Source organism: Phaethon aethereus (assembly GCF_964289735.1).
Source record: "Phaethon aethereus genome assembly, chromosome: 4".
NCBI classification, from domain to species: Eukaryota; Metazoa; Chordata; class Aves; order Phaethontiformes; family Phaethontidae; genus Phaethon; species Phaethon aethereus.
This window is the reverse complement of record NC_138578.1, coordinates 3,764,271-3,785,702: the sequence shown is the minus strand read 5'-3', so window position 1 is coordinate 3,785,702 and position 21,432 is coordinate 3,764,271. Positions and strand designations below refer to the sequence as shown.

Here is a 21,432-nt window from a genome sequence, read left to right as displayed (position 1 = left end):
TGGATGGAATTAGTCTTATGAATGGGAAAATTGGTCTCCATCATTAAATGATTTAACTAGATATAAACAAGTTACTGCGAATAGCAGTCAGGAATCAGCCGATTCTCAGCAGCATGCAAGGGTAGATGTACTTTTAGACTAGGGCACAAATGAAGAAATTCGAGTTAGCTTGTCTTTCAGCAAAGGAGGTAATTAATTGTCTGACTGTAGAAAATGGCATTTTTCATGTATTTAACCGTAACAGCATTTACAAACATGTTTGGGTTGAGGTAGTCTACTGAACGTTCATTTAGGTTAAAAACAAGAGCTGGAACCCATTAAAATCTCTACATGGGACCCAGCCTGTATCGCCGAACATCAGCAATGGTAAGCAATTTTCATGTCACCATGGGGATTAGGAAGCATCCATTACTAATATGGACTGTAGTTCCATAAACTGTCACCCTCATTCTGGCTCTATTTCACGTGTGGCCCTTCTGGGGACTTGACAATTTTAGGAACTCCGACCTCTCACACTTTGCATCTAGTCTCCGCATCTGGTTCTTAAATTAATCTTTCATTTATCCCTTTAAACAGAACAGTGCAGGTAGCAGATGAGAGCTAAAACACACTTTAAGATCTCCCTCTTGTGGTCACTGCCGCTAGAGAAAAATGTTTAGCTGAACTGAAAAGACATGTACATAAAGCATCCAACGTAACGGGAAGAAAGCCATTTCTGGACTGAGACAGTATAGGAAGATAATACTTAATTTCACCTAATGTTGAAGTTATACCGTAGATTGGACTGCAAGAGCTGAATTCATTTTAACATTGAATAAATTGTTTCATTAAATAGCAAACCTAACTTAGTAGGAATAACTGCTCTGGGCACCGAATTTTGACTAAAGAAAATTAATTCAGTTATCCAAGATTTTTCTAACTGTTTGCTAGACGACACACCCTAAATTTAATACTTTCCAGGTCATCGACTGCCTCTCCTGTTACAGAGGAGGAGATTTTTGAGTATTTCTGTGTTATAAATCACGGACAGCATACAAACTAAAATACGTACTCGCATATATAATCTTTTTTAATATGAAATTCTGTTTTCAGACAGACAGCAGCTGAATCTCATCAGAAGAACAGATGGTTGGAAGAGATTCTGCTCAGTCGCAGTTTGGTACACCTACAGGCCTTTCTGCTTGACTTCTCATTTGTTGGATGTTCTGGAAGTAACATCTTTCATAAGATGTATACGGAGCTACCCAAATAAGGGGTTTCTGTTTCCATGGAAATTTGCGTATTTCGACATCTGGGAGAGAAGGGGTATTCAAAATGAAACCAGATTTTTTCTAACTACCTGAAAATTGAACGGTCCCTCAGATTACTATTTCAGAAAAAATGAGTGTGTCATTAATTCATTTCTGGGATCACAGCAGGTGCTGACTGCAAGGCACTAAAGGATGAGATAAAAATGACAAGAAATCAGCTTTTTTCTGCAGCTGGTAAGGACTGTAGTGCTTACAGCTCTCGTACATCATCTGCCTGGACTAGGAGGCTCAGGGCTTCCAAAATACCCGGCCAACTGGTTCACAGCATAGACCAAATATCTATGTTCCTTCTACCACGTAAACTAAAATAGTTTCAAGGAAATATTTGTTGAAAAAAAGACATGCACTTGAGAGTAACGCTGTAAAACTCATGTTTTGTTGTATAGGTACCTGGCAGACACATTTGTTGTGAAGGAAACACATTCATTAACAAATGTCAGTGGTGTTGTTCCAGTGATGTCTTCCCACTGGGCAGGGGTGGTTCCTCCTGAAATGATACAGATTTCAGAAAAAAAAAATTAAAACAAAGCAAGTCTGCAGCTTTCTCGCTTCTAAGAAATATTTGACATTCTTCTGGGTTTTTCGTTGCTATGAAACCAGTAATAATCCCCGACATGCCTTTTCCTCAGGTCCACGTTATTCCACTAATGCTAGTAGGATTGTATGGGTTTCCCCTGAGAAAACAAAGCGCCCAAATGATTTTCAAAGGATGAGTCCTGTAGCACAGCTCCAGAAATGTTAAACGCGGCTAGAATTTTGGGGAGAGAGATGTAATTTATTAGAAATTACTTTTGCTCGTTCTAGACTATGCACATACGCGGGGCAAAACTGGCCCAGATATAGTGCCGTTAAACCCATATTGTCACACTTGGGAAACAATAACGCTACCAATAGCGACAACTACAATTTATCATTTCTACAGCCTCCTCCTTTTTCAAATAATTCAAAGACTCCGGTCCGGTACGTACGTAACTAAGAAATTTCTTTTGCACAGGGCTATGAAAACCTACGGAACAATCTGCGTCTGACAAGCTCTCTGGAAGATCTTGCAGCTGAAATGTGCACCTCCATATCGGGCTGTACAACAGACAGCCTTCTGGATTCCTATCAGCCTACTAAGTGACTATTATCAGCCCTCTTGGTCACGGACGTTGCCAGCTTCCTATCTGGCCCATGCAGCTAAAATGTGGGCACAATCTGTCACCCTGCAGCTCTGTTTTCAAGTTTTTCTTTCGGTGAAGAATGTCCAGTCGGTTTCCAGTTACCTTAAAAAAAAAAATCACACTGAGCTTACAGAAAACAGAAGTAGAAGTGGTTATTTCTAACAGCAATTACGAATAGTTATAAAACACATATGAAGAACGAAAGGAAAAACTATGCATAACCAGGGCTAAGCCAGAATGTGTGGCTGTCCCTCCTCTCAGATACAGTTGACTGTTAGATATCCGTGTGACCGTGTGGCACAGTCTTTATGCGAACCTTAAACCCTGTTGTATCTGTAAAGGACTACTGGTTTTCAGGAAATAATTCCTTCCTCCTTTTGGTGGAGCATTCTTGGAACCAATTTCCCTTTTGCAGTTTTCCAGAGGATCCTTACAGATTTACTGTCCCTCTGAGAAACTTACTCAAATTCCTCTTTATAGAGGAGACCATTCCTCTCTATTTAAATAAACACCATTTCGCTCTCTTGGAAATGCAAATACTTCTTTGCGGACCAGATGCTGTTTCTGGTATTTCAGCAGCTACCTAGCACCTTTGTATCAAGAAATTGTAAAAGCACCTGTGCTGCGGAATGACTCGTCGGCACATCTCGGCACGTAATGCATCTTACGTTGGGTCGGTATTTGAAATCAGTTTTGAAAATTAAGGAAGATGCTAACTTCTAAACAGAGTAAAGGCATGCAGCTCGTTTCTGCCTCTTAACTGAGACGTTGGCCTTAGAGCAAGTATGAAGTGTCTAACTCCAACATTTTCCTCTGAAGCGTACTGCAACATTATGTCTGTATTACACTGACTCCGCTAGGCAGAGGTTCTTCTTACGTTGCTTCTCAAGAAACAACTGTAAGGAAAATGCAAAAAACCCAAACAACCCCCAAAGCCTGTGATTATATTACACATCTCTTGTTAGTCCAAACAGCAAATGTTATTTCTGCGATAAAGTAATTATTAGGAAAGTAGTCTATTTTCACAGCCTCTCATCCCAGTCAGGTTTTCACCACGCTTTCCATGTGTATAACCAGTTTAACACACTCATCCCGCGATGACTGACAATTTCAAGAGGCACATAAAAAGCTCCAGTATTTGCACCCTACCTGTTATGCTGCATAGTAACCTTAAAGTGGGTGTGTCGCCTCCATAACCATTCATGATCCCATCACTGGAGGCCTTGGGGACGGGAATCGTCATCGTGATGGGTTTGTGGAACTTCCTTCTCCTGGGCTCCAGCGTGACTATAGGACTGAAAGTAGCCTTGTTGCCTAAAATCTTCTTTATAAGCTCAGTATGCATAGGTTGAGCCTTCCCAAAGCAAAAGACGGCAACAGATCAGTTACTTCAAAACAGTTTAATGAGTAGGGAAAGACCTGCATCTGCATATTGCCACAAAACCCTTAAGTTTTTACACTAAATGGCGCCTTTTCCCATGAAAATCTGCTGACAGAAGAACTGACTGCCAGTGAGAAGGGGAGGCCTCCCTTTTTCAACGTTCCCACGCCTTCCTCCTCTTCCTACCCCCTTTCCTGGTGCCTGTCAGACACTTTACAGCATTAGTTTACTTCACTTAAACCAGTAGCAAATGATTCCCTTGTCTTTGTTTTGTTTTGTTTTCTTTAGAACAAGCTCTGAGCTATTTCAGTAAGCTATTCGGCTACCCACAGGGGATTTCAACACGGACAGTCCCCTGGCCAAGCTGAGCTGTGGATGCACGCGGCAGGAGGAGGGGATGGAGACAGGGGCAAGACTTCGCCCTCTTTCAGTGGTGAACCGTTAGGCTGGTTCAGTTTCTGCTGAGAATCTGTACATTTGACCTAGTTATTACAGCACTTGGTACTTATCTGATGCCTTTCGTAAGAGGTATTTAAGAGATTGTTCTTAACTTGCACTAGTATCATCATCGTCATCACCAAAATTAGGTGATTTTCCCAAGGTCATACAGACAGTTAATAGACAGGAATTTGAATTAACTGGAACACCCAAAGCTTTACCACTTTGCTTTGACTTTTGCATGGATTTTTTTTTTTTAAATTATTTTTACTAGAAGCATTCTAGACAACAACATAGAACAAGATAAGCTGAATATGCCGGTTCTCCATTCAAAGAAGGTGACTTTACACTAAAGAAAAAAAAAAAAAAAAAGATAAGCCTTGTAATTGTTTCATTGTACCTGGAGGCCAACGCGAATTCGTTTGGTTAGAGCCCCTTCCGGGAAGACTGCCTGCACTTGTGGTACAACGGTGCTGCTCAGCACACCTCCCTCAGGTCCGATGAGATTGCTGTCCTGTTTGATCCGGGATACCACTGCAAAGTACTGAGGGAAATCTCGGGTGATGATGCGGCAGATACGTTTCTTCTCAAGCTCCTCTGGAGTGTCAAGAACTGAGGCCAAAGGAGAAGATGGTCAGAAGACAAGAATTTCGTAGAAACAATACAGCGGACTTCATAATGCATTCAAGCTTTTCCCAGGTTAACTGCAACTTATAAAGTATTTAGTCTAGAAATCAAAAGGAAAAAGGAAACGTTCCCCAGTAGTTTAACTTTAGCTAAAACAGAGAAATCAAGACAGGAACAGACAGACCAAACAATTAACTGAAGGGAGCTTAAGACAGCAAACTCAGGACATGTCGACAACATCCCCCAAGTCCGCAGGCAAACGAGCCAAGGGATTTGTCCAAGCGCCCTTCTACTTCCCACGTTTCCACCACGGCCTGGAGTAGCGTCAAGGAAACTAAATTCCAAATCAAAAAAGTACCAAAGTAAGAGTTCAGCTTTAAGTATGTGAATTGGCATGTTTGTTTTGGTTTGTTGGGGGGGTTTTTTGTTTGTTTTGGGTTTGTGGTTTGGTGGGTTTTTTTTAATCCATCAAAATTAGTAACAAATCCTGCAGATCCTAGACAGCCCAAGGCCGTTCTGTTCTCTCGGAAAGCAAGAGTAGCCATGACTGACATTTCCTCCCACACACGTAGCAGCTTGGAAAAGATTAGTATGATAATTGCCGTGTTTTGGGAAGATGTTTGCTGCAGAAGCTTTTCGTTTAACGCTATGAAAAGGAGCGGTACAAAACATAAGCCTAGCATCCATTCTCAGCTTTGTGAGGGTAGGTTTTGTTTCGTCCCGCTGCTTCAGCAGAGCGCGCAAGGGACGCAGGCACGAGTACGCAGCGCCGCTGCTAGCTCCTGTGCCGAGAACGTGATTACGCTCCAGCGTGGCCAAAATGAGGAATCTGGAGAGTGTGGTGTCAGGAATTCTCAGGGCGGACCTAACATGAGGTGCTAAATAGGATAAATGGCAAAATGCTATTAGCCCAGTTACAGAAGTAATGCAAGAAGCCGGGGGGGGAAGTCACACCGGATACCTTCATCCATCCCATTCAAGATTTCATTCAGTTCATCCTCAGTGTATTCACAGAAATGCTCCTTCCAGCTGTCCCCGTTCTCGCTGCGCAGGATCACCAGCTCTCTCTCTCTCCCACGCAGAGCAGCAAAATGGGGGATCTCCACAATCACAGGCCTGGCACAGCAACACAGCGCATTAAATGCACACGGGAGAGAGGAAGAAACAGGATTAACAGCAACTCTATTCCGTCTGCTACAAAGTGACCTGGAATTCTACCTATTTCGCTGGAATACTTTGGCGTAATCCTAAACTAGTAGGTCACTAACACAGATTAGATTTTATAGGGACCACCCAGTAAATGGTGAAGGGCAGCTTAAAAAGTGCATTCACCTCTTTCCACGGTGTGAATGACACTTGGTAAGATAACGGTGCTTAGCTAGGAATTTGGTAACTGTTTTGCAAATTCGTAAAAAAACCCGCATGCTCGTTTGAGTCGTCACTACTGTCTGGGTTAACCTGCGCAACCTCATTTCAAAGAGAATCTACTGTAACGTATATGAGTAGTGGGGCAAATTCTGATCTCGCGTATACTAGTGCAAATCAGCATAATTTCATTGCAATCCGTGGGCAGTTGTGTCCTGTGCCAATTTTACTTCGTTGTAACTCTCTAGATTCCAATGAATTTACTCCTGATTTACACTCTGGGAGAGACAAAGGATGTCTGAGGAGATCACCTGGGTTTCTACTTCAGTATAGGAGATAAGAATTTGCCTTGTTGCCTTAGAAGCAGATGTCGATATATGTACCAATATATGCATCCGTATATATACACACACAGACACACAACACATATGTGTACATATATTATATCTATATTTATATATACATATACATACATGCTCTTAGAAATAAGAGAGAAAAATATAAATATATTTGCATATACACTTCTCTAATTAGAGCACTCGCACAGGTTACCATGTACATAGTAAATGTCATGTGTTCTATTATACTGGTGGTATCCGACATATAACTTATTAATTCATCCTTGATGCAAAAAAAAACCCCTTAAAATTTACAGTAGATTCCTTTTTTTTGTTTTGCCCCAATCCAGGTTGCTTTGCTACAGACATTAAGCACATAACTAGGAAGATTTCATGCCAAAACAAAAACGAAGGCCACAGTACTTTAAGAAAAAGATACAAACATACCACCAAAACAAAACCACATACCACGAGGGTTGAAAAATGGTCCACTAAGGGTTAGGTATACAAAATTTCAAATGATAGAAAGGGCATAATGACATAAAAAAATCATATTGCAGGAGGAGGAGAAGAATGGGGAGGTCAGCATCCATCAATTTGTTTCAAGTCTCTCCTACCCAAGGAATTTGGTCCCAGGAGGCCCCAGCTGAAGGATTCGGCTGACCAAGCTTTCTCCCTCATTAAGTGGGGGAGGAGCCGTAGGCAGATGAAGTTTACTGAGTACATCCAAAGCAGCAGTGAAAGAAAGAACATAAATAAACTTTTAGGTATTTTTTGTGCCAGAACGCCAGTGCCACTGTCTGGTCCACAGAGTGGAATTAGGCTGTACACCGAATAAGGTTCCGTCCTAGCGCCGACAATTTGGTGCTCAAAGTCAGCAAAATCACCTCCGTTAATTTAGGATCTTTGCTTGCTTACGGGAAGACAATGGGAGCTTTGGCAGTGAACTCCACAGGAACAGGGTTTGGGCCACAGAATGCCTCTCTGCAAACAGTACGGTAGTTTTCTGATTTCACTGCCAGGACAACACCTAGAAAAACGCTTGCAGGAAGGGCAACAAAGACCTGAGAGTGAATAAAACTGTACTAGACCCTGGTCTTTCAGGTGAGACATTCTCCTTAGATAGCGAAACCATTAAAAAGAAAACGGGAGACATGCTTAAGGTCAATTTGTGTGTGACAAAGGCAACGGGAAGACTGACTGTGACAGCACAGTATTTCTTCTGCTCTTTAGGTTTCTTTCTGCTTCTCTTTCAAAGTGACCCAGATGGGAAAAGCGGTACAGAGCATCTGATTAGCCAGCTTGTTTGGCGTTACTCGTGATATTAAGACGCATCCCTGTCCGTCAAGAGGAACGGTCGCCTAGCTCTTAGCACCGCGTCCGCAGCGTTTCGGACCTGCTCGGGCTTTTTCACCAGATCAGAGCAACAGGGAAGTCGCCAAAACACGTCTTGGCCACGTTCTCCTTTCGCACCCCTTATAAAAGCAGCAGGCAGTTAGAACCTAGCAGTCGACTTCTTTCTCTCCCTAAGCTCAATCTTTCAGGAAAAGCACTAATGAAGACAGCGGCTCTGATGACCGCCTGGTATAACAGGGTCTTAAAGCAGCTGATCTGTTTTCAAATGGATTTATACCACGGCTGTTTACAGAGTCACTTCGTTTTCAATTTCTGAATGAAGGTATTTGCTGTAATAGAAGGGGTTCCTTCAATCATCCACTTTTGGATGCCACAGTTGATAGGGGGAACAGTTGGTAAAACAAATTAAAAAAAAAAAGTGTGGGTAACTGCTGCTTTCAGCTGAGAATGGCTAAAACAAGCTCAGCAGCAGACACAAATCTGATCTTTCTAAGGGTTTTGCAGCATAGGACAAAAGAAACGGCCAGAGCAATTCCAGAGTTGTCCTATTGCTCAATTTAGCGATTCCAACCCCAGAAAAATCAAAGGCACCGTGCTTCCCCGAGAGTCCAAATTGCTGATAACGCAACACAAGCCTCTAAAATAAGCAGCTGTAACTTGTGTTGTATATGTAGCAGGCTTTACATTTGGGCTTTAGGTCAGTGCTGTGCTATTCACGCCTTACACGTAGGTCATTTAAATACAGCACGAGCTGCCTTTTCTGGCTGCAAAGGGTTTTTTCTCCGCTATAATATCGCAACACTGAGTGCCAATTATATCCAAGGAAGCACGCGAACCTTGGCGCTAGTGGTTAAAATACCCGTCGTCAAAGGAAAAGGCGTAAAAGCTTCGGGGGCTGTTAACTAACAACTGCTTTGCACTTCACGCGACCAGTCTGTTGCCGTACGTTACAAACATCTTTTTCTGCTCGAGTCTCGAAAAAAGGAACCGTTTCAGGGCAACTCGCCAGCAGACCAAACCGGACCGTTTCCCTTCCGGCCGCGTGGCACCCCTTACCCAAGGAACTGAGCACCAGAAGGTCCAACTTCGATCAGGCGGCTGGCCAGACCTTCGCCTTCCACCATGGGAGGCATGGTGGCCAGTCTGTGGCGTTTCACCAACCGGCAAGTCACTCGCGTCGGGGCAGTGCATTTCCGCGGCGGGATGATGATTCGCAGTCCGTTATGTCTGCAGCCCCTCATGGCACCCCCACGAGCATCCACCATGAAACTAACTAGGAAGCTGAAAAATCAGGGGGGAAAAAATCAGACACAAAACATATCGACATGCCTTCGGTTATGTGCCGCGTACGTCGAAAAACGACGCAGGCAAATCTAGCTCTTTCTCAAGACGTACGATTAGAAAAAGCCTTGCTCCCACCAAATCACGCCAAGATCATTTTTCAGTTAAACTGACAACCGCTACCCGAGAGTTCTTCACAGAAAGTCTGATTTTACAGTGCCGCTGTAAAAACACCAGCAGTGGCTAATAAATGTGAACACATTCGTATGTACCTGTTAGAGACAAAGTCAAGTGCAAATACCACTACTCTGTACCCGCAAGCATCTGGATTGTAAAGCTGGCACTCTTTAAATGCTTTCCAAGCAAATACATCTTACTGAAGAAAATTATTTACGACTCGAAAGCCAGTTCTGATTGGAGGAGTTGTTGGGGGGGGGGGTTAGGTTATCTACATAATTTTCTAGGTATTTGACAAACCATAATTTCTAACAAAAAATGGTTTTGGATTAAAAAAAAAAAATCAAATTTCGTTCTGGGGCATGTGGATACAACTTGTAATACATCACGGGAGCTAGCACCTATCCATATAAAAAACCCAACACGTCATTACTGTTTGAAGACAGGTTTTGGACTTTGGTGGGATGACAATAGCTACAGTCACTGCGCAAGAGTTTTATTTGTGGATTTTTGTTTTTCTGCGTTACTTTGCACAGTAATACAACGTCCCAGTGGAAAACTTACAGGTGCAGAAAGCCATCTACAGGGAGCTGTTATCCACAAGGTAAATCATCTTTATTTCTTTCTTTTTCTTTAAAAGGGAGAAAAACATTTCATGGAGTTTCTTTTACGCTGAGCTTTTTACAGTTCCGTATATAACCAACAGGTAGGTTTTGACGGATTTGTTGCAAAGATTGGGGTCATTCTTGGCAAGGGTGTAGAACTAATTCAATTTTTTTTTTTTTTACTGGTTTACAACTCAGGATCATGCCTGATGTGGGATGGGAACGTCGGGCCGCTGGGAGTGAAAATAAGAGTAGATGAGACAGAAGGGTATCTGGCCTACTTCTAGCCACTAAAATAGAATCATCACACGGGGAGTCGCAGAAATGCTACTGAAGGACCTGCAATAGAGAAAAGCCCTTATAACATCAGTAACAGACACAGGCATTTTTCCACCGGCCCCTTGGCCGTTCTGTGCCACAAACAGCGCATCCGTCCGCTGTCCACACAGCTACACGTTAACTCCACATGCTGTAAAAAGACAACACACAACACACCGTGCAAGTCAGACAAACGGATGGTGGGAAGGAGCCAGAAGCGCGGGCCAGCAGCACACCATGCACCGCGGACGCCAGTCGCTCTCGCACATGCAGTCTCCTATTCTACCGCCATTCATATACCTCTAGGTTTTGTTTAGGGTAAAAGTCTGGGCAGTACAACCACTAGCTCATTCCTTAGAGGTTGGTGTTTCTGTGGTTTTAACAAGGGGGAAAAGAAAGAAAATGAAAACATTTTACCGCTTTGATTCTCTGGGGATTGATTTAGAAAAACGGGAGCTTCCTTCATAAAATACATACTTTATACATTTTAAAGCACAGAGGAAAGAGGAGCTTAAGAGATACTAAACGCTCAATTGTTGCGATAATGCTCTACGGCTTGCACTGCAATTCTCCTTCAACTGCACGAAGTAGTGTTATCAAAGTGGTTCTGAATTATGTTTCAGAGACTCGCTCCAAGTCGCTATTATAAGGGGCGCGTTAGAGGCAGTTAACAACACGGAGCGACGGAAGGAGAGTCTCACGTTTTGATGCTAATACTCCGAGGAGCAGAAATACTTCCCCCTCAGCTACCAGAAGCCAGTGCGCGCACTTACTGAATTAAATTAGCATTCTCGTTTTTCATCCTGTATGGTGTCACGAATACAATCCTCAGGATTCAATTATTTTCATTATTGATGCAATACTGGAGATTGCAAGCCTTAACAACAGGATCATCATCTTTCGCTGCCCATCACCGAAATATTTAGTGCCTGTCTTGCCTCCTCCTTTGCTTATCTCCCCATGTGTCTCAGCAATGCCAAAAACTCTGTTAACCGCTAGAAGAATACATACACACAAAAGGTAAGGGTCCAAATCGAATTATTTCCCTTATGACCACAATAATGGGTTCCGTTGCTTTTAATATGGGGCTCTCTCTCCATGTAGTAATTCCTTTCAGAGTAAACTAAAAGATAAGCAGAGCGCTGAAACAGTAGTGCCTTCTCCTAAAGCAGATGTTACACAATGAAGAGAAGTAGCCTGTGGCGTGGAACCGACACACGAGCCGGAGGAGCAGGAGTTTTGATTTTGACCATCTGCAACAAACTGGCGTCTCGCCTCACACGCACAGTCATAGCCCCGCGTTCCCACGCCCGCGAAACTCGGGATCTACCGCAGATCCACGGAGAACGGAGCGCGGCGTTCGCCTCTAGGACGCACCCGAGGCGCCAAGGGATCGCTGCGTGCGTTAAAGCTGCAACTCTTTCTTTCAGTCTGCTGAATGTGCCTGGTGGGTCAGAGCGGGGTCTGTCCCAGATCTCCCAGTCATCTATCACTGAAACCAACTATGGCTCCGAAGAGTGGAAAAACAGGCAAAGGTAAGTTCCGTTGGAAGGTGGCCCCAAAGAGGACAACGGTTAGGGCAAAAACAGTAGGACGTTATTATTCACGGTAAAACCAGCTGTTTTTATCATAAAGAAGAGCTAATGTATTTCCTAAATACCGAGACACAGTCTGGCAAACAGGAGTGTTCACCACAGCATCCGCCAAAAAATAGATTTGGGCCGTATCACTGAAAGGAGGAGACTCCCCAGATGAAATGGGGCATTCCTGAAGGGTTCTGTGACTTCTGGATGAGTCTGAAACTACCGAAAAGACTGCAAGAACCCTTCAAATGGTGGACAGCAAGTTCAAGCAAACATAGAATGGCGTGAGGATAGCACAGAAAGATTAGCGCCAATTATCCTACTGAAGAGGGAGGAGCCGGTTCAAAAAACCAGCTATACACTACTGTGAAATTTCAGGAAAAGAGATTTTGCAGAACTAGCATGAATATAGTGCAAAAGAAAGAAAGTGAATGGGAAAATGCCTCCGCTCCAGAGCCCTGGCATCAAAGTCTGAAAGGATAGTACATGGGATTTGTAGGGCTGCCACAATGTAAAAATACGTAAAAATGCATTCTTTTTCACCGTACCACCCTGTTTATGTCCCAATCTTTTCCCACGTCCATTTTTTTATCCACTTATTTAATTTAATCTCTCTTTTTTTTTTTAAAAAAGACACATTTCACATGATTTTGTATATGCAATAGAGTCAAGCAAATAATTCATAACAAAGCATTTTCTGAATCATAGCGGCCTCTTTGCTACATAATAGGGCATCTGGATGGTGACATTACTGCTCCAGGACTGGAAAAGCTTTGCCCTTTTGAAGGACTGTGTATATCAATATAAAAATAATTCATACAAAACTAATGCATGACATTATAAAACATGCTTTCTGAAATGTGCATTTAGGAAAGTGAAAAAATTTGTATGACTAATATAAAGGAAATGTAAAACGCAAATTCATTATTTTGTTGCCCCCGCACCCCCAATTTTTCCTCTCCCTAACGTTTCTTTTAGCAGATGTTGTTACGTGACAAGACTGAGACAAGAGGAGACTGTACACAGAAGAACAAACTAAACCAGCAGGAATAATCGGCAGATTAAGCCATCATTGGGGGATGTGGGACCTTTGCATTATACGTTCCCGGGCTCAAAAAGAAAATAATGCCTACTACTAGAATATTCCTAACATCATCTATACTTCCTGAAGCTTGGGTGCGGGGCTCCTTCTCTTACTGCAAGCACTACTACAAGCAGTACCAACCATCTACGTACAGAGAATGAAGAGGAGAGGGCTCGTTAAAGAGAAACACAAATGGCTGTGAAGAGTTCAAGGGAAAAAAAAAAAAGGCGGGGGAAAAAAGCAAAAAAAAAAAAAAAAAAGGTTAATAAAAGGGATTAAAGGGAATCAGAAAGCTCTTACAGGTTATCATTAGAAGAGGAAAAGAGAGGAGGCATCCTAAAAACATCAGGCTGGTAAGTGTTCCTTACGTGATAATGATAATTGAGTATAATATTAAAAAGTAAAGAAAATGTAAAAGAAACTAAAATAACTGACAGGAATTCCATTTAGATATAACAGCTACAGTTTTCAGAAGGGGTTAAAAATGGCACAGTGGGGGAAGGAAAACCTTAGCAGGGGCTAACTATAGTTAGGAGAAATGAGGCAAAACTGAGGAGGGGGAAAACAATACAAACAGGAGAAAACTTCTGGACAGCTGATAAGTGGGAAAACATTCTTGTGAGCCACTTAAAACAAAGGTGGCCAAAATACGCGAACTGACTGATCGAGAAATGCATCAAAATTACGTAGACTTTTGCTGATGGAAAGTACATTTCAGAACATGTTTTAAATATCCTTCCTATAATAACTGTATGTAGGGGAAGCATCCTTCTTCAGCACTGACTTCAGTTTATCTTGGCAAGAACTTAAATTTCAATTAAGTGACGACTCAAAATCAAAGCAGATTATGGGTTAAAGCAGCAAAGTCAAAATTTGTATGTCACAAGTGACTAGGGCAACAATGAGACCATCTTTCTCAGTACTAAGACAGCCTTGAAATAAGTTTCATTTTCTGCCAGTTTTAAAGGTTCGGTTAGAAATGATGCACGGCACAAACACGTGTCCCTGTCAGCCTTGCAAACTGGATCAATACCGAGCTTTCCTGAGATACAGCAAGGTGGTAGGCCAATATAACAGCCAAATCAGTGATACAAATTAGCTTTCGGGAAATCACTGCCTTCTCTCTTTCAAAGAGAATGAAGGGGAAATCAGCTGCTGCTTTTTTTTTTTTTTTTTTTTTAGAAAAAAATAAGAGAACAAAAGCAATTCTTTTCTAGGAATAACTTACAGACTGCAGGAGAGCCTATACATGCTTCTGTTAAACACATGGTTAGCAGTTAGATCAAGCATCATCCGTTCTCCTCTAATTTAGCGATACTTATAGAGGCCGTTTCATTCTCTTTAATTGTAGAGCGATTAAAAACTACGTACTTGCCATATGAAAGGTAACTATATCAACACTGGCTACAGCATCCTTCTGGGTGAGGACATATAAAAAAGACCCCTAAATCTTTCAGGCTCTTTCCATGCCTTCTACAGAGCAAACAGCAATGGGTTTTCTAACCCCTCCACTCGAACAAAACACAGACAATATATATGCAGTGGATTTATCCACCTTACAAGGATAAAAAGTTGTGGTGTGTTTTCATGAAATATTCGTATTTCAGATGTCAGCCCGAGTTATTCCCTTTGCTGATTTTTTTTCACACGGCATTAACTTGGTGTTATTCTATAGCTATGCTCTTTTGAAAGGTAGTAATAGCAGGATGAACTATTTAAATAAAAAATGTTGGGAGGGGGTGAAAGACGATACTTATTGTGGGATTTGTGAATTGATACTGTGTGATTTACTGTTCCGCCAACAGCTTTGCGGGAGAGTCACAGTTTCAGGTGGCTGCGAACGCAAGCGTGTCGGCACTCAAACGCGCTTCTCGTTCTGCGGCATCATTTGCAGAGCCATGCAAACCTAGCGTCCTGAAAGCGTCCTCCTAGAACGGGCAATCGTTCTTTGAACACAGACAACCAGAATCGAGCAAATCAATCCCCCACCACCACTTCCACACGGTCCGTCCAGGTACGATTACTCTTTCCAGCTAGCTAGGCAGGCACACATGCTCTCGTCGGGTAGCGGGAGACCACAAAAAGCTCTAACTAGAGCACATCCATTGTAGACATATTCAAGAACTTTTCTGCGTACGTCATCTTAATTTTTAAAAAGAAACTGGGAAACAAGGAGATAGCAGCATTCAGTGTTAGTCGCAGCGTGAAGAAGCGGAAACAAACAATCAGGGTGCTTCAGCCGCTGTAAAGTGTTCAGCTGGAGAAGGAAAACCGATAGAGTCTGAAATCGAGGAAAAAGGCCTTGATCCAGCTCCCGCTCAAGGCAACAGCGAGTCATCCAACTACCTCAGTGTGCTTTCCACCAGGCTGCAACTATGCCATACATAAACAAGGCAAAATACACGTTCCAGGAGGACAAAAAACATGATCCTACACTGGAAGCCGCTAGAGTGTTCACTCACGGTAACGTTCTCTTCACTGCGTTAGTCAACCACAGAGAGATTGAGTGACATGACCTAAAAATACGGGTTTGTAGTTCGGGTTTTTATTTAGCCGATCAGTAGTTTTGCACGGCTGACTATTTAAGAAGGTTTTCACCTTTCTACGGTTACGTTACAGGAGACGAAGAGGTATCGCGCCAATAAACACTCAGTCTGCCCAAGTGACGATAATCTCCTTTGGGCAGGTACAGCTTCAGGAGTTCTCCGCAGGATGCAACCCGCCAGTGATTCAACCACTGATTAAGCGAGGTCGCACAAAAAAATGCACGTGGCACAAAAAATTAAATGTATCGGGTCTGTGCTGTTATCGTACGAGTGGCACAATTTGGAAAATATGGCCTAGCGAGTGGCTCCGCAATATTCTTTATACAGACAAGTGAGATAAAAGGGCCACTTTGTAATACAACAGTTGAAACTACACCTATCTACAGTGGTTTGTGTTGGATTATTTTGGTGGGTTTTTCCCTTCCTTTTAATAATATCAAACCACGCCACCAACAGAGAAAATGTATTGTTAATTAAATCAACGGTTAAAACCATCTAGGAATGTATAAGAAGCTTTGTTAAGATTTTTTGCGGTGGACTTATTACGTGTCCACTATTCTTTTCTTATAGAGGATAGAGCAGATGGGAGAAAGTGGACACTTAATAGGGCCATGTGTAACTACTACTGCTAGTTACAGCTAGATTTTTTTTTTTTCTCTTGGCTAACGTGCACTATCAAAACACTAAAGCATCCGAAGGGAGGTAAGAAAGGGGGATAAATAGGGTGGGTGAGAAGTGCAATGTATTAAAGAAAGAAATTATGCAGAAGTTCACCTGCTGTTGTCATGGTCAAGACATGGAGAAGAGCATCTGCAACAGAATAGATGATTTAAAGGAAAAGAAAGGGAAAAAAAGAATGAGTTAAATTAAATACTGAAATATTGGAAAAATGAAACAGATTTCTAAATTAAACACATGAACGTATACATATGTATACATATGTATGCGCATTCATTACATGCGAGAAGGTAGGAGCGAGTACGGAGAATAAGCCTACATAAACACCCTGGTTACAGATTTGGACCAGGGTATATGAAAGGGTAGGGTATCTAAGGTCATTCCAGCCAGTGTTTCGGAGAACACAATAAATCATTATTTTCTTTTCTTCATCTTTCCTATCAATACATTCTGTCCTCCACTTTCTCCCTTTTTAACATGTTTCTTGTCCTCCTTTTGTTCGGCACTACAGAATGACAAATGTCAAACTTTCATTTTGACGTGTTGCATTTTGACACATTAATGTGTCAGACGGCCAGTTAGTTTTCTGATGTCGCTTTTTATTTTTTATCTCTCTCTCTCCATTGCCATTTTCTTCCACAGACATGAACAGCGATTTGCTATCAATGAAACACACCTGCTGGTTTTCCTTACTGTTAACTTTCTGAAAAAAGGTCAGAAGGGCTACAGTACAATTTGAAATCATTTAGACTTTCAGATTTTAGAAATGACTATCAGCTGGTCGCTGCCAGGTCCTGTTTCCATAACTATTTCCAGGAAACTAATGTCACATTGAGGAAAACAACATTACCGATTCAAAACACAACACTTGAAATGTATTTTGTTTACCTTGTTAGCAAGGATCCAGCCTCCTTTTTTGCGGACATGCAGCTAAGAACGATAATTCACATTATTTGTCACAGTTCGAGCTGCCCACCCCCTCACCCTTCTCCCTTTTTCACTGGTGGAAGCAACAACTTCCAGAGAGGTAAATTCACTAATAATATCCCAACTGTTTACTCTTGTCAGATACAAGTACCGATACACTGGGATCATCTATTAGTCAAATAGGAACTTCTTCATCAAATTATAGAAAAGAAATCAGTATTTTTCGTTAAACGGGGATTTTACTGTGAGCGAGCCAGGGTTGGGAGAACTGCAGATCTGCTACGTATCTTGCTCTAGAGCACAAAAGCAAGGTAATCTCAAAGCATGAACTCCGAGCTCCTTCCTCACGGTGCCATGTTCCCGACAATGCGTCACATTTGCCGCTTTTCCTATCTGCCGTAACTTTACGTACTTGTCAGTAAAATTCTTAGAAATATAACCTATACAACTAAACTGTGGAATTTTTTTTCACTTTTTTTTAATCACCAGAGGCCAGGTATGAAAACAACACGATATTGCACATAATTTATACTTTAAAAATCTTAAGAGTCGGCCTCATCTTTACCAGGCACATTTAACTACTCTGGGTGATAGAGGCATAAGAATATGATACTGTCAAGCCACGTCTAAATGCTGCAAGTGAAAACAAATCTTTCAGCTCTGGGTTTGTTTTTTTTTTTGCCTTCCAGCTTAAAGAAAATGTATGTGTTCTTCCACAATAGGGTATTGTGAGGTATGAGATCAAAACTGTGCAACGCATTTGCATTTATGTAGGCATTAGTTCTGTCTCCCATAACGCTTCAGCAGGAAATTCTACATAATATCGCTTAATAATACCAGCAAAGCGATAAAACTCTACCTTACTGGACAGTTAGCATATTCAAAGATCCTTAACTTTGCCCAGTATGTACGATCAGGCAGTTTTATCAGGAGAGGCAAATCTGATTTGCTGAAAGGAAGTTTAAATGCAGGAATTTATACTTTTTCCTTCAGCCAATGTATGAAACTATTTGGAAACCGTTAGCTGTGTAAAATGAGCGGGCGATGTCTATGTTGAGATTGTGAGCACCAGAAGAGTGTTACCTCTTAAGGGATAATTATTTTCTTGTTTTCGAAATGGCTGCCAAAGACTCTGACCAAAGATCTTGCCTGTCTTTCCTTACTGATGAAATTACCAACACAGCGCAACAATAGTTACATTTAAATTTTAAACGGATGGTTAAAAATTTTTCCCCTTCTGAAATTTCAGACATAGGAGAAGTTTTGGTTAGTTATGCAAGGGCTGAAATACACGCCTGTGAAATTCCGCGCCAAGAGAACAGTTCTCCAGAAATTTATCGGGGTCGTTACGCTGTGATCCACCTCCCCACAATGGGAGATCGGCAAGAACCCAACAACAATTTGGGGTTTGCCGCTGGAGCAGCGCAGGGAGAGAACAGTGTCTTTCTTTTCTCAGATGCACGGAATACAAAATTAAGATCATCTGTGCCAAATAAATTACTGTCCAATGCTTTGCTGATGCGTTACTTTATAAAAACACAGTCTGAATTCAATATATTTCCAGTGTCTTGGGCAAAACCAAGGCCATACCCTTGCTTAAAGCCACTAACAACGTTTATGTAGGATTTCTTTTCAAACGCTAAGAGTTTTCTTTCACGACAGATATATACTACTTCAACGCGCGCACCTGAAACGTCAGCAGTGTCGCTACTTCATCAGAACCTAGTAATGGTGTGTGTCTGCCTATGAAGGAGGGTGTAGGTGACGAGAAGGGTATAAACGACAGACGGATTTGTTGTTGTTCTAGCTAAGTGAATGCAACAGTCACGCGCCCAGTGCTTCGGCAACTGTTTCGCTTTTAAAATAAGGCCTTACAAGCAAAACTCTAGTAGTCAATGTATTTTCCTGAAAAAGAGATGTAAACAAGATGCACCCCAACAGTTTATGGTAACTTAATGACTTGGACAAATCTAAGCAAGATATAAATGAAGTGTTGTACAGGCTTTTCCAAAGGCTGAGTAATCATTATTGCAGGTTTCTTTATTACAATATTTAGTGGCAAGTTAGTTGGTATGCATAAAATAATTTCCGTCGTGTTAAATGTCACTATTTCATACGAGGCTGCAGAGAGCATTGCTCCTATTAAAATCAGATAGTCTTACCCTACCACTAGCATCCTGGTCATCCAAACCCATCTAAATATTACTAATATTTTTTAAAAGAAGAACACAAAATGTTTGCACATCCAAGAAACAAATGCCACTCTTCTAGAAAGTATTAGGTCATCCTCTGCTACCACTGAGGTGGCACCAAAGACCCACCTTTCTGAAAGTGAAAAGTAATACGTCCTTTGGAAAAAGTCTGTAAACTATTTAGGGTTAGAATAAACCACCAAAACAATTTTAAAGCTTACATACTGACATATATATAAACACATACATACTGTACACATTAAGTAGTTTAATTAAAGTTGTTAGTTTTAGAGCTCAAGAAAAGCAAATCAAACAACGCTGGTCAGGGCCAAATATCCTGCTACCAGCTAACAAACAAACTTCTCATTGATGTCAGAAATCAGTCAAGTCGCAATCGCAGTTATGACAATATTGTTCCCCTACGAGACCAGGACCGCCTGTCGTTCCGAACGGGACTCCAGTGTTATTTTTTGAAAGATACGGACTGCAAGATCGTTGCAAATTCATTTGAGATTAACAAAAAAAACCCACAACCCAACTCTTTCTCCTTGTGATGTCCAGCCATGCTGCGTACAACGTAGCTTCACAGAAATGAAATGCTTTTTCATGACATCAGTTTCTTAGGAATTCATCTGCCCATGCCTCATCAAATCTGATGGCGGGACACAAGTGTAGAATTCAGTGTAAAGAATCAAATTACTTAAAGCACGGTAAGTAAGAGCACTTAAGACAAATGCACTCACAGACTTCGAGGCCAACCGGGAGAAACTTCGTGAGTATGAATTTGGCTGGGCCTGCATTGTGGCCTGTCTTACTCCATTTCAATGAGCTTGCCTAAATGCAAATGCTTACAAAGAGTCAGCTGTAAGAACACATGAACATAGTGGCCAAATATGTGGAAAGTACATATTAGGTTGCTTGTCTTTTACACGCTTCATGTAATTTAAAATCCTTGGTTTCTTTTTTTAGTAATCACGACAAACGCTAGAGTTGGTGCTTACCTAAACTACTTCACCAGCATCGCGAGTATTCACCATCGGGAGTGATTAGGCTCTTGGTCTCAATTATAACTAACTTTAAAAAGGCACCGTATTTATTTCTCCATAAAATTCACACAAATGCACATGTGCACATGTCTGAAACTTGACTGAAAGCTCACCGACTTGCAGTGATTTCAGAGGATAGTCTTGGTACTCAGGCTTGCTTGACTGTCAGAGTTTAGGAGATCGTAACAGTTTACTGACAGCTCTAGGAGGCAATAAATTAAAATACAACTCCTAGTTAAGCAGTAGTTGAAGCTGCTGCCACTGCAGGTATTCTGTTTCTCTTTTTTTTAGTATAATACTAATTGATACACTCACCCTGAATGAATAGGGCTGGAAGAAAGAGCCACATTGTCCAAGTTTTCAGGGCCCCAGCTTAAGCGATAGGAATTCCTTTCAGCTTCTTTGGCCAGAGTTGTTACCTTGTAAGCAAAAAACCCTCCTTTTTACTACAGTAAAATCAATTAATCAAGCAAACAATAAGCAGATGTATTTTGCATAGTGGTGCCTAAAGCATTTAAACTTCTTTAGAAAATAAAACAAAGGCGTAATAATAGCATTAAGATCTTAGAAACCCCTTACTGTAACATTCTGTACTTGCACCAAGTAATCACGTTAGTGGTCCCAGTGAAATGAATGCCGCGATGTCGCGAAGTGGCATTTCCAAAATCTTTTGTTTTTTTTAACTACAAGCACACTTCAGGATAGTATCTTTGAGGACAATGAATTTGAGTTCATCAGATAACCTGAATATTTAGCCCAATGGCCGTTAGCATCATTCAAAAATCAGTTAAAATGGAGAACAATATAAAGACAGTCCCTGTACTATAGTCACACAGTTTATCCATTTATTTTGGAATAGAGTTTAATATACACAGTATAATATGCCATTAAATGTCAATAAAAAGCAAAAAGATTTACACTAAAATAAACAAAGCGGCATACACAACATGGTGTCATTAGTACAACCTGAACTGTAATCGTTTTGTATTTACGTATTTATCCAACCCGTAAGCGAAC

The 21,432-nt window shown here is 41.5% G+C and overlaps 1 protein-coding gene across 1 annotated transcript in view; it reads right to left on the bottom strand.

The window, feature by feature from the left end:
* ANK2 (ankyrin 2) overlaps window positions 1-21,432 on the bottom strand; it is a gene marked incomplete at its 3' end in the record, with an annotated part of 250,813 nt that overhangs the window by 40,623 nt on the left and 188,758 nt on the right. Inside the window, exons 27-35 of the mRNA XM_081999639.1 lie at window positions 20,731-20,834; window positions 17,139-17,180; window positions 16,347-16,382; window positions 9,035-9,259; window positions 7,240-7,338; window positions 5,881-6,035; window positions 4,693-4,904; window positions 3,623-3,827; window positions 1,701-1,797 (exon numbers count right to left, since the gene is read on the bottom strand). Of these exons, the coding sequence (XP_081855765.1) occupies window positions 1,701-1,797; window positions 3,623-3,827; window positions 4,693-4,904; window positions 5,881-6,035; window positions 7,240-7,338; window positions 9,035-9,259; window positions 16,347-16,382; window positions 17,139-17,180; window positions 20,731-20,834 (1,175 nt within the window). The remainder of the gene's footprint in view (window positions 1-1,700; window positions 1,798-3,622; window positions 3,828-4,692; window positions 4,905-5,880; window positions 6,036-7,239; window positions 7,339-9,034; window positions 9,260-16,346; window positions 16,383-17,138; window positions 17,181-20,730; window positions 20,835-21,432) is intronic.